The 14,521-nt window shown below is 41.3% G+C and overlaps 1 protein-coding gene across 1 annotated transcript; it reads right to left on the bottom strand.

Moving 5' to 3' along the window:
- Positions 1-5,489: 5,489 nt before the first annotated feature.
- LOC138900325 (uncharacterized) lies at positions 5,490-6,350 on the bottom strand. Its single transcript, XM_070187052.1, has one exon. It carries the CDS (start codon positions 6,348-6,350, stop codon positions 5,490-5,492), a length of 861 nt encoding a protein of 286 aa, XP_070043153.1.
- Between the last annotated feature and the right edge of the window lie 8,171 nt (positions 6,351-14,521).

Here is a 14,521-nt window from a genome sequence, read left to right as displayed (position 1 = left end):
GCACAATGCCATCCGCTTCATCTCCTTATTCGCCAACCATGCCTTTACCACCAGTAACTACTACATCATCCCCACCGGCTGCAGACACCTAATAGGAGTATTCCCCCCCTCCCTAGATCATGGGAATTTGGGGTATAACTATTCTCCCCCTCTGCAGATCCTCTGAGGAGGATGAGCGTCTCCCTCTCGGTCTCTACCGAATGCCATCTGTTGTCCCAACCAGTGGAACTTGCCAATTACCTGAAGCCACTGGCTTCAAAGAAAGATAAGGATAAAATACACTCTCTTTTGGGGGAGTGTATGATAATCAACGCCATGCACAATGCAACATCGGTATGATATTTGTTCCTTTTATTGCTTCCTCTTGTCTTACTATGACAAGATTTTCAATTTTAATTTTTTCTTTGCAGGCTAACTTCCTTCATTCCGGGGGACTTCAAAGTTTGATCCTCGATAAAGAAAAACTCACATCCGAGTAGGATCAACTGTTGGTCGAGCGGGATGAAATTGCTGCTCACCTCCCGGCACTGGAAGCACAAGCTGCCAAAGCCGCTGAGTTGGAGGCTCGGTTGCAGCAAAGTGAACAAAAGGTGATGACCCTCAGCCAAGAGGCCGCCCTATTAAAGGTACAATTTCAAGAGGCCAAGGCAAAATGGTCTGAGGTCCAAAAAGCTATTCTTGCTGATGCCGAGCGCGAGGCTGCCTCTACTAAGAGATTAAATAATTTGGAGGCAACCTTGAACTCCAAAGCTGAAGAAACTACTTCTGATGAGGAGAAGCATGCCCATATGGAAGATAAGTACAAGAGGGTCATGAAGCATAATAAAGTTTATAACTCCACTATCCATGACCTTGATCATAGCCTTCAGGAGGAATAACCTTTCGACCGAGGTTGATCAGCTTAAGTCAGAGCTTCAACACCGAGCAGATTCCCTCATTTTTGAAAAAATATATTCTATGTATAGCATAAGGAGAAAACCCTTGGAAGAGGCCAAAACGAGCACCATTGATTTTGATGCCGAGATTGCCAAGGCTCGTGAGCTGGAGTCAACTGCCCGAAGGTGCCTCTCGGTTCAACCTATTACAACTGACTCTTCTGGTTCTGGTTTCGAGTTCTCGGGAACTGAGGGAAAACATGAAGGGGATGACAATGAAGGCCAAGGTCCCGAGTTGGCAGCAGATTCGCTTTCTTCTCCTGGGGGCGCAGACGCTTCTCTTCCTCCAAGTTCTGGGGACGCAATAGTTTAGTTTTTTGCTTTCTTTCCCCTTTGTTTTTAGTTTCATATTTTTGTACTTATGCTTCTTGGCACGCTTGTTATTTAAAAGTGCTTTTTTTGTTTAACCATTGTGCAAATTTTTCTTTTTGCATCGAGTTATGAAAGGCTTCATGTGCATTTTTCCCAGACAATATTTGGGTTCCGGGCATAAATGCTTCTGGAACCAACCTTTTACTGTGAGGGTTTCATAAGAGAGGGCCCTCTTATGTTTACAGTGCTCTTGAAGAGGACGTCTCATGTTCATTCCGGCACTAGCATTTGAAGTACTTGATTAACTTTCAAATGATAAAATTTATTCGTTTGGACAAGAAACAAGATAAAACTAAAAGGACTCTACTTCATTCCTTCCATTTTCAAAAGTACATAAACATTCGTTGTGCTGAAAAGAAAATTCCCATTACTTGTGTCTAACTTGTACAACTTATTTCTGCGGGGATGGCCGTGCGATCCCCGGTCACGATGGTACATCTTTGTTCCCGAATTTTGTAGTCCCGGTTTATGTGGAAGTCAGGTTTTCGTATTCTCAGATCATTCCCCCCAGTGTTTGAATACGAAGAATGCAAATTGGAACACTGAAAGTGTCGCTCCTTTGAAGATCCCACTAGTGGATGGTTGGATAATCTTTGGTCAGATAGCAAGCTTCATTTCACGTTAGGAACTTTGCTATAGAGCCAAAGATTATCTAACCACCCCAGTGGCTCGCACTCGTGAACGGCTGGGTAACCTTTGGTCCAATAGAAAACTTTACTTCCCATTAGGAACTTTGCTACCGAGCAACAAATTATCTAACTGTCCCGTGGTGGTTCACTGTTTTCATGACTTGTCGTCTAAAGGTCTTATTTCTTAAAATGATGTTTCCTTTTGTAGTATGCTTTCCGTTGCTGCCTTATTAAAAAACTTCAAAAACCATATTTAGACAAACACTGAACGAAGGGAAAAGAAGTGCAGCACATACTTTCAGTATAGGCGATGTTCATCAGCTATAGTACATTTTGAGGTATGCAACATTCCAGTGGCTCGACAATTTTACTCCATCTTGATTTTCCAGTTCATATAATCCTTTCTCGGTGACAGCTGAAACCCGGTAGGGGCCTTCCCACGTAGGACCTAGCTTTCTTGCGTTGAGCTCTCGGATATTTTGAGTCACTTTCCTTAAAATCAAATCTACCACTTTGAAATAATGGAGATTAGCTCGTCGATTATAATATCTTTCCATTATTTTTTTCGGGGCCGCCATCCTTATATGTGCCAAGTCCCTGTGTTCGTCAAGCAGCTCCAATCTGACCTATAATGCTATTGTTTGCTTCTTCGTCCACCTAGAGGTATCTCATGGTAGGTTCTCCCACTTCCACCAAGATCAGGGCTTCTGCTCCGTATACAAGAGAGAAAGGCGTCTCTCCCGTGCTTGATTTGGCCGTTGTTTGGTATGCCCATAGTACTCCCGGTAACTCTTCGGGCCATTTGCCTTTGGCTGCTTCCAATCTCTTTTTGAGATTTTGAATAATCACTTTGTTTGTTGATTCCGCTTGGATGTTTTCGTTTGGATTGTATGGCGAAGATGTGATTCTTTTGATTTTCAAGTCTTCAAGGAATTTTTTGACCTTTACGCCTATATATTGTGGCCCGTTGTCATAGGCATTTTCCTTTGGTATCCCGAACCTGCAAATTATATTCTCCCACAGGAAATCGACCACTTCGCACTCGCCGATGTTCTGGTAGGGAAGTTTTCCTTTGGGTTTTCGAGAAGTTTGTTATTCCCAAGATAGTCCATGGTCTCATTTCTCCAGTCCCAGACCAAATTGGTCGCGTTAACTTCATTATAATCATTATATCCAATACCGAATGCATAAGCTGCACGACCATACCAGAGTCTGATCACTTCATTTATGTGGACGAGCCCAGATTTGCCAGTGCGTCTGCTTTCGTGTTTTCTTCTCTCGAGATATGGGTGATTCACCATTTCCTGAACCGTGCGAGCAGAGTCTGGACTTTTACTACATTTTGTTGCATGCGTTCCTCTTTGGTGTCGAAGATATCATATACCTGATTTACTACCAACTGGGAATCACATTTGATTTCTATGACCTTAGAGTCGAGTCCGGGGACCAGCTCAAGTCCTGAAATCAAAGCCCCATACTCGGCATCATTGTTAGTCAAGGTAACAGTTCTTATGGCCTTCCTTAAGGTTTCTCCCGAGGGCGTGATCAATACTACCCCAAGCCTGGACCCTTTCACGTTGGAAGATCCGTATGTGAATAAGGTCTATACCCCCGATGTCATTTCTGACACCATCATTGCCTCCTTGGTGGCCAAAGGTAGCAGTTCAGGACTGAAATCGTCCACAAAGTCGGCTAAAACTTGTGACTTGATCGCAATCCTAGGTTTATACTCTATGTCAAATTCACTCATTTTCGACTATTCATTTTTGCCAGTCAACCTGAAAGTCAAGGTTTGTGAAGGATATTCTGCAGGGGAAAGGTTGTCACCACGACTATCGTGTGGCATTGAAAATAGGGCCTAAGCTTTCGAGCGGCGACTACGAGAGCTAAGGACAATTTTTCGAGGAGCATGTATCAATTTTCCACTCCCGTTAAAATTTTACTAACATAATAGATAGAAGATTGTGTACCTTTGTCTTCACGGACTAAAATGACACTTACCGCTACCTCCGAGACCACTAAGTAAATCAACAACTGTTCGACTTCTTTAGGTTTCGATAGTAACAGAGGGCTTGATAAATACCTTTTCAAATATTTCAAAGCTTGTTGGCATTCCAGAGTCCATTTGAAGTTGTTCTTCTTTTTTAGAAGTGAGAAGAAGTGATGAAATTTTTCTGAAGACTGGGAAATGAACCTGCTTAAAGCAACCAGTCTTCTTGTTAACCTCTAAACCTCTTTCACATTTGATAGTTGGACGGGAATGTCCTCGATGGCTTTAATTTTATCGGGATTGACTTCGGTCCCCCTTTGCAACACCAACAATCCCAATAACTTACCGGAGCTGACTCCGAATGCACATTTTTCGGGGTTAAGCTTCATTTGATGTGTTTAAAATGATCACATGCGTTCAAAGACTTAACCAACATATCATCTATGTAAACTTCCATTGTTTTCCCTATTTGTTTTTCAAACATTCTATTCACAAGCCTCTAATAAGTGGTTCCGGCATTCTTAATCCCGAAAGGCATCTGTTAACCCGTAAAATGATACAGTTGAATTTGTTCATGGTTTATAGACAAGCTAATCGATTTGATCCTAAAATGATAAATAAATTAAACAAAAATACAATACTTAGCATTGAAATCGAGATAAGACAGCAGAGCTTCCGAAGGCAATAATAAGAATATCAGTAGACGACAAAAAAAGTGTTATTAAGTTTTAGATTAATATGTAGCATGAGTTTATCTGAAAATTCGTGCCTTTACAAGGGCTGTTGAAGTCACTATTTATAATTATCCCTAGGGAACAAGGTGTTAGGATCAAGCCCCTCTTAAATGAAAATTATGGGGGCTGTTGAAGAATATGTAACAACAGGCTATGAATACCAAAATTCTCTATAACAGGTTGTGTATTTAATACTATAAAATATTCTTTATTGAATGCTATCGGGTGGATGACATTCATTTGTCTTCATTAGAATTATTCCCTTCGGGGGCTTCCCGGTGCCAACCGAAGCTTCTGCCCCCGGTCTTGATTTCTACTTGCCTCGCTTTCTGTCTATCCCCGGTTCCACATGTCACTTTATTATTGGAGTATTTAATACAAACCGATTTTACCCTATACAGATAGTCCCCCTACTTTCTGGTGGCACTTCTTTGTGTCATCGGGAAGTTGGTGAAGATACCTTTCTTATTATTTAATGCCCCGAACACGCGTCACTCCATGATTTAGTAATACTTTAACTGGTTCTCAAGGTAATCATGACCACAATTTTAGCCACCTACTCATTTACTTATACGCCTCATTCGTCTTCGTTTATACTTCACATTTTTACAAAACTCTCTTAACTTCTTTGCATTTAACTCTTTCTTCCTTTCACTTTTCCTTAACCTTCTTCTTCGAAGAATTCTTTTCTTAGCCAACTCTGTGTGGATTTGGTTGCGTCCATTTCTTTTGGAACCTGGAAATATCTTGGTACCTGATAGGATTCCGATGACTCCTCCCCCTTGTCGACTTTGTTTGGCTAGGGAGTAGGCGTCGGCTCTTGTAATTGCTATGCTGCATCCTTCCCTTTAGTATTGGAAATCGAGATTTCTTTCATGTTCCTTATCGCCGGTTGATCTCCTCTTATTTGTATAATTCCCTCTAGAGTTGGGAATTTCATAAGTTGATGGTATGTTGATGGCACATTCTTCGTCTCCTGTATCCATGGACTTCCGAGAATAATGTTATAGCTCATGTCATCGTCTACTACTTCAAACAAGGTCGTCTTCATGACCCCTTCAGCATTTGTGGGCAACAGGATCTCCCCTCGGGCTGTCACACTTGCTAAGTTGAACCCGACGAGGAGCTTTGTGGCCGGAATGATGCTTCCGGTTAACTTGGCTTGCTTTAGCACTCTCCATTGGATAATATTGGCTGAACTTCCTAGGTACACCAAAACACGTTTAATTTTAAAATCTAAAACATTAAGAGAAATTACCAAGGCATCGTTGTGCGGTAGTAGGAGTCCATATGCGTCCTCCTCTGTGAAGGTGATATCGTCCTCAATGACTTCCTGAAGTCTCTTGCTATGGTTCACCGATACCTTTGTCTTTTTTGCTACCAAAAAGGTTACACCATTAATCTCGTTCCCCCCGAAAATCATGTTGATCTTTTGACGAGGAGGATATTCTCCTGCTTTTGAGGGTTCTGTATTATCCAGGTTGTGGCCATAGTTATTCTTAGCCCGGTCGCTTAAGAATTCTTTGAGATGGACATTTTTCAATAATGTCGCCACCTCCTTGCAAAGATGCCGACAGTCCCTATTATGGTGGCCGTTAGCCCCATAATACTCACACCATAGATTAGGATCCCTCTGACTGGGGTCAGATCTCATCGGCCTCGAGAACCGTGCTTCTATAAAGTTACTCATTGCCGATACCAGTTCCACGACGCTGACATTGAAGTTATACTCAAGCAAATTGGGGTTTGTGGAATCCCGGGAGCCCGATACCTCTTTGTCCTGCAATGATCTATTATTCCGGCCACAATCAACTCACCTATCGGTAGCAAACCTATCCGCCAACCGGAAACCTCTTCTGCCTCCTTCGGCACTTTTGTAGGGCAAAAACCGACCTTGAGAAAATAGTCGATTTGCGTTGAAATCATCCTTCAACTTTTCCTTATTCTTCTCTTGATCCCGACCCCTGGTCGATGCCGGGAAACTAAGCTGGTCATCCTCTATTCTTATCTTCGATTCATAGCAGTTGTGGACATTTGCTCATGTTGTCGCTTGGAACTCGAGCAGATTTTCTTTCAATTTCTTGGAAGTGTCAGAACTCCTCGGCTTTAACCCTTCAGTAAATACCTCAGTTGCCCATTCATCTAGGACGAACGACAATAGCATCCTTTCCTTCTGAAATATGGTCAAGAGCTCTCACAACAATTCGGACTCTCCTTGCGTAATTTTGAATATGTCGGCCTTTCGGGACTGTACGTTCCTGGCCCCGACATGGGCCTTGATAAAAGAATTCGCAAGCATCTCGAAGGAATCTATTGAGTGGTCGGGTAGAAGTGAATACCATGTCACAACCTTCTTTGTGAGGAGCTAAGTCATTTCCTGAATACTGACTCAATCTCGTGCGGAGCTAAGTCATTTCCTTTCACCGCCGTTGTGTAGGTTGTAATATGCTCCCGAGCATATGAATTCCCATTATATTCTGGCACGTCTTGCATTTTGAACTGCTTCAGGATTAACTCTGGTGCCACGCTTGGTTTGAACGGTAACTGAGTGTACTTCTTTGAGTCCGGCCCTTTCAACACTGGCAGGGCACCCGGGAATTGATCCATTCGAGCATTTATTTCCCTCATAAATTGCATGAGTTCGGTTTTAAAAGGATCGTTCCCATTATTGTTACCAGGCTGCCGTTTCCTCCGGCCCCGTTGAAGACGTCCTCACCCCTCGGGGTGTTCTTATTAAACCTTTGTGTTGTTTGGTTTGTGTGAGATCCGAGAGGAACCATCCGTCTTCCATTTGCGTTGTTGGAAGCACCCGACAATGCTTGCGTCAACTCTATCATGACCTGATCTTATCGTGAGAGATGGCCCATAATAGCCCTTTATTTCTCCCTTAGGATTCTTACCGTTTCCACAACGTGCTCGTCTTCAGCATCATCAGGAGTTGCTTTTCGAACGTGTTATGGATATTGTCCTCCATGGACCAGCATGAATATGTCTTCCTCGTTGCGGGTATCACTGATCGAACCTTCGTATCGAAGCATATTGCCTAGTGCTTCAACGTTGTGTGTAATGTTGACATCATTATCAGCCATTTTCTTACAATTTTTCTCTAAGAAACAAATAATTAAACAAGTTAGTAATATATGCAAGGATCATTTCAATTACGCAACTGTCTAAGCCCCACGGTGGGTACAAAACTGTTTACCCATAAAACTACAGTTAAATTTGTGCGTGGTTTATAGAAAAACGAATCGATTTGATCCCAAAATAATAATTATATTAAATAAAAAAAATACAAGACTTAGAGTTGAAATCGAGATAAGACAATAGATAGCTTGGTTACGAGAGCAAAGGTTCTGAAGGCAAAATAATAATATCAGTAGATGAGAAATAAAGTGTTATTAAGCTTTAGAATAATATGTAGCATACATTTGTCAGAAAATTCGTGTCCTTACAAGGGCCGTTGAAGTCACTATTTACAGTTACCCCTAGAGAACAAGGTCCTAGGATCAAGCCCCTCTTAAATGACAACTATGGGGTTTGTTGAAGAATGTGTAACGACATGTTATGAATGACAAAGTTCTCTATAACGGACTGTGTAATTAATAGTACAGAATATTCATCATTGAATGCTATCGGGTGGTTGTCGTTCATTTGTCTTCATAAGCAATATTCCCTTTAGGGGTTTTCCGGTACAAACCGAAGCTGCTGCCCCCGGTCTTGATTTCTACTTGCCTCGCTTTTCTGTTTATCCCCAGTTCCACGTGTCCTTCTATTATTTGAGTATTTAATACAGACCAATTTTATCCTATACAATCAAATTGTAGCAATATATGCCAAAGTTCGTTATGAATGAAATCTTTTCCTGATCCTCTAGGTTCATTTTTGATTTGATCGTAACCAGAATAGGCATCGAGGAAACTTATCAACTCGTGACCGGCCGTCGCATCAATCATTTGATCCATTTTTGGAAATGGGGTTTTGTGGGCATGCCTTGGTCATATCCTTGCAATCTACGCACATGCAAAATTTATTATTCTTTTTTGGAACTACGACGTTAGCTAACCATTCGAGATACTTTACCTCCCAAATTGAAATGATATCAGGAAATCGAGTTATCTCTTCTTTGACAAACCTATTTCTAACCTTAATAATAGGGCGTTTCTTCTGCCTTACCGGAGGGATTTTAGGATCCAGGCTTAACTTGTTCATGGCCACTTCCAGCGGAATAGCCGTCATATCCACATGCGACCACATAAAATAGTCTACTTTAAATTCAAGAAATTCTGTAAATCTTGACCTGAGCTCGGGGATTAATCCTGTACCCAAGTGGAACTTCCATTCTAAGCACTTTTCGAACAATGTGACTTGTTCGAGTTTTTCTGTTGTGGATTTGGCTATGTCTATTTCATCTGGTACTTGGAAATATCTTGGTACCTGATAGGATTCTGAAGACTCCTCCCCCTTGTCGACTTCGTTTGGCTTAGTAGCAGGCTTCAACTCCTGTAATTGTTATCCCACTTGTTCCTTCCTTTTACTAATGGAAATCGAGATCGAGTTTATCTTCCTTACCTCCGGTTGATCTCCTCTTATTTGTTTAATTCCCTTTGGAGTCGGGAATCTCCAAAGTTGGTGGTATGTTGATGGCACAACCTTCATCTTGTTTACCCATGGCCTTGCGAGAATAATGTTATAGCCCTTGTCTCCATCTACTACTTCAAACAAGGTCGTCTTCATGACCCCTTCAACGTTTATGGGTAGCAGGATCTCCCCTCGGGTTGTCACACTTGCTAAGTCGAACCCGAAAAAGAGCTTCATGGCCGGAATGATGCTTCTAGTTAGCTTAGCTTGCTCTAGCACTCTCCATTGGATAATATTGGCTGAACTTCCTGGGTCCACCAAAACACGTTTAATTTTAAAATCTAAAACATTAAGAGAAATTACCAAGGCATAGTTGTGCGGTAGTTGGAGTCCATATGCGTCCTCCTCCTCGAAGGTGATATCATCCTTGATGACTTCCTGGAGACTCTTGCTATGGGTCACTGATACCTTTATCGTTTTCACTTCCGAAGAGGTTACAGCATTAATCTCATTCCCCCCGAAAATTATGTTAGTTGTTAGACGAGGAGGATCTTCTCCTGCTTTTGAGGGTTCCACGTTATCCCGGTTGCGACCGTACTTATTCTTAGCTCGGTTGTTTAAGAATTCTCTAAGATGGTCGTTTCTTAACAATGTAGCCACCTCCTCGTGTAGATGTCAGCGGTCCCCAGTCCGGTGGATATTAGTCCCATGATACACACACCATAGATTGGGATCCTTCTGAATAGGGTCGGATCATATCATCCTCGAGAACTGTGCTTCCTTAATGTTCCTCATTGCCGAGACTAGTTCCACTATGCTGACATTGAAGTTATACTCAAACAATATAGGGTATTTGGAATCATGGGAGCCTGATACCTCTATATCCTATAACGATTTGTTATTACGGCCACGATCAGCTCTCCTATCGGTAGCGAACCTATCTGCCGATCGGAAACCTCTACCGTGTACTTTGGCCCTTTAATAGGGCAAAACCTAACCTCTAGAAGACCGTCGATCTGCATCAAAATCATCCTTCAACCTTTCCTTATTCTTCTCTCGGAACCGACCCTTGGTTGATGCGAAAAAGCCGAGCTGGTCATCCTCTATTCTTATCTTTAGTTCATAGTGACTGTGGACATCTGACCATGTTGTTGCCTGGAACTCGAGCAGACTTTTTTTCAATTTTTAGGAAGTGCCAGAACTCCTCGGATTCAGCCCTTTAGTAAACGCCTCAACTACCCATTCGTGTGGTACGATCGACAACAATATCCTCTCCTTCTGAAATCTGGTCACAAACACTCGCAACAATTCGGACTCTCCTTCCGCAATTCTGAATATGTTGGCCTTTTAGGCCTGTACTTTCTTGGCCCTAGCATGGGCCTCGATAAAAGAATCCATGAGCATCTCGAAGATATCTATTGAGTGCTCGCGTAGAAGTGAATACCATGTCAGGGCCCCCTTTGTGACGGTCTCCCCAAACTTCTTCAGCAAGACCAACTTAATCTTGTGCGGAGCTAAGTCGTTTCCTTTCATCGTTTTGTTTAGGTGGTAATGTGCTCCAGAGGATCTGAAGTACCATCATATTTCGGAATGTCTGGAATTTTGAACCCCTTCAGGATTAACTTTGGTACCGCGCTTTGTTTGAATAGCAACTCGGTGCACTTCTTTGAGTCCGGCTCTTTCACACCGGCAGTGTGCCCGGGATTTGATCTATTCAGGCATTTATTTCCCTCATAAATCGCATGAGTTTGGTTTTAAAAGGATCGTTCCCATTATTGTTACCAGACTGTCATTTCCTCTGGCCCGTCGAAGCCGACCTCACCCCTCGGAGTGTTGTTATCAACCCTTTGTGCTATTTGGTTTGCAGGAGTACCGAGAGGAACCAAACTTCTTCCATTTGCGTTGTTGGAAGCACTCGACAACGCTTGCGTCAACTCTGTCATGACCTGATCTTGTCGTGAGAGATGGCCTATAATAGCCCTTTGTTTCTCCCCTAGGATTCTCACGTTTCCACAACGTGCTCATCTTTACCATCATCAGGAGTTGCCTTTTGAACGTGTTGTGGATATTTCTCTCCATGGACCGGTGTGGCTACGTCTTCCTCATTGTTTTCCTGGTGCCTCAACGATGTCAACGTTGTGTGTAATGTTGACATTGTTATCTACAATTTTCTTACGATTTTTCACTATGAAACAAAGAATTAAACTGGTTAGTAATAGATGCAAGGATCAATTCAATTACACAACTATTTAAGCCCCACGATGGGCGTCAAACTATTTACCTGTAAAACGGTATAGTTGAATTTGTACATGGTTTATAGACAGACGAATCAATTTGATCCCAAAATGATAAATAAATTAAACAAAAAATACAAGACTTAGCATTGAAATTGAGATAAGACATCAGATAGCTTGGTTCCAGGAGCAGAGCTTCCGAAGGCAATAATAAGAATATCACTAGACGACAAATAAAGTGTTATTAAGCTTTAGAATAATATGCAACATAAATTTTCTAGAAATTTTGTGTCCCTACAAAGCTGTTGAAGTCGCTATTTATAGTTTTCCCTAGGAAACAAGATCCTAGGATCAAGCCCCTCTTAAATGACAATTATGGGGGCCGTTGAAGAATGTGTAACGGTAGGCTATGAATGCCAAAATTCTCTATAACGAACTGTGTATTAATACTACATAATATTCTTCATTGAATGTTATCAGGTAGCTGGCATACATTTGTCTTTATTAGCAATATTCCCTTCGGGGGCTTCCCGGTGCCAACCGAAGCTACTGCCCATGGTCTTGATTTCTACTTGCCTTGCTTTTTGTCTATCCTTGGTTTCACGTATCGCTCTATTATTTGAGTATTTAATACGAACCGATTTTACCCTATAAAGGGTGCCTACCCAGAATCTCCTAAGAATTTTGCAGACCCATAAAAAATGACCTAATGAACAATAGTTATTGGTTCACCATGAACGATCCTCTTTTTTGGCATTTTGTGGCCATAAAACATGAATTTTCAGGACGCTTCCCAGATTTTTGTGTGCTATAGTCCACGTCATCTATATGAATTCGGGCGACTCGCTTCAAATCTCCTAAATTTTGCAAGTTCATAAAAATGACCTAATGAACAATAGTCATCTCTTTGTCATGAACATTCCTTACGTTTTGGAATTTTAGGGCCATAAAATATGAATTCAGGATGATTATCAGATTTTTGTGTGAAATTGTCCACGTCATCTGCAAGAATTGGAGCGCACGGCCACAAATTTCCTAAGATTTTATAGCCCCTTCAAAAACAACCTAATGAACAATAGTCATCGCTTTGTCATGACCATTACTCATTATTTGGCGATTTAGGGCCGTAAAATACGAATTCAAGATGATTTCATGATTTTTGTGTGTCCACGCCATCTGTATAAATTCGTGCAACCGGCCCTGAATTTCTTAAAATTTTACGGGCCCACAAAAAATGACCTAATGAACAATAGTCATCTCTTTGTCATGACCGTTCCTTGTTTTTTGGCATTTTAGGGACATAAAATAGGAATTCGAGATGATGCCTAGATTTTCATGTGATATAATCCACGCCATCTGCATGAATTCGGGCGACTGACTCCGAAAATTTTACAATCCCATAAAAAATGTGTCTCGCCCCAAAAACGGGATGAGACGTGGCTGACACCCAGTACCTATCACCTAGACTGAGCGAACCTAAATGACATAATCAATTACCCATATTGTGCCCACATGGCATAATTTATTTAATTAATATTAATATTAAGTGAGCAAGTGAAATAGATATCGTATGACTAAATGGGCAGCCAACCATAAAACAAGATATGAAATACAATGTCATTCATAAGATCACATAAATACCTATAACCCAAAAATAATACAAGTCATCTATGGTGCCTTTATGATGCTACGAATGAGATAATAAAGCTACGAGGCTAGCTCGCACTATACCCAAATATACAACTAAGATGGAGTAGTCCCACGAGTACAAATGTGGGCTCATCAAAAGAAGGAAGATGCAGGAACTCTAGCTCGTACGCTGACTGCCCTGCGCTCGACCGTCTGCCAAATCTGTGTCGAGCCCCTTTTTATCGCGAAAGCGAGCCTCGACATGTGACAACTCTTTTAAGGAAGATATTAAAAGAGAAGAGTCGCCACCTAACGATTTTTAAGGTGCGTTAGGGAGCCTATTATGCAAATAACTCTGTTTTAACTAGTCAATGCCACCAAAGATTAGGTAAGGGCTCAAGTTACCTCAAAGAGAAGGTATTAGGCACTCCTCGAGGTCCACAACTGTGGGTCCCGACCGAACTTAAATTATATGGATTAGTCTATATGATCAAGTAAGCAAAGAGAGTACAAAATCTAAGAATTTTATTACAAAGAGATCTTGAATAGCGAGGTGCAAGTATTTTTCCGTTCTAATAAGGGGGTCCTAAGTTTTTTAGCCAAAAGGATCACCTCGTGCAACATAAATAATACTTCGCAACTCCCTTAGAATAGGGAGTTACTTATATTATTCAGCGGGCACAGCCTATCATCTCCTGCTACCCGATTACTATGTTAAAGTTGTTACCTAAAAGAGTTCTAATTCAATTCTAAGTCGTACCCTATGCCTGCATTACCCGTCCCATACCTAGGGCCAGAGAGGCATTGGACCTCTATTTATTGTGGTTCTAGACTTAAACTTAGGCTGCTCAAAATGATAAAACTAGGCGACATACAAAACGTATTGGAATTCAAATATGGCAGTTAAGGGCGCAAGTTTGCATCCGCACTTAACAAATGCACGCAAGATAAATTTTAAGCAATTCAGAATTAATAAACTTAAATCCCTATAGACTTGATTTCTATGTGACAAGGCATCAAGGTATGCAAGCAGATTTCAGAGGCCAAGCGTTGCTTATCTCCAAATTATACGATTGTTGCATGCTGATTTGAGATTTGTAGGTTTCCAGTTATTTAACCTATAGAAACTGTGTCTAGGTGTGAATTACTAAGTGACAATGAAACCTATTGGAGGAAAGCCCAGAATTATTCATGTTTTCTAACAATAGCATACGTGAAACAATGTTTGAGCGATTTAACATTAACAAATTATGGCGAGTAATTATATCCTATAGGCAGGATCTCTAACGTTCAACACTTAGAGCTGATTTTATCGTCATACCTTAATCCTATAGGCATAACTTCTAGTGAATAACTGAAGCGAATTGAAGGAAAATCTATTGACATTTATTTCTACAGGCAGGTTTCTAATGTATTTGAA

Source organism: Nicotiana tomentosiformis, chromosome 10 (genome assembly GCF_000390325.3).
Source record: "Nicotiana tomentosiformis chromosome 10, ASM39032v3, whole genome shotgun sequence".
NCBI classification, from domain to species: domain Eukaryota; kingdom Viridiplantae; phylum Streptophyta; class Magnoliopsida; order Solanales; family Solanaceae; genus Nicotiana; species Nicotiana tomentosiformis.
This window is presented reverse-complemented; position numbering and strand designations above follow the sequence as displayed.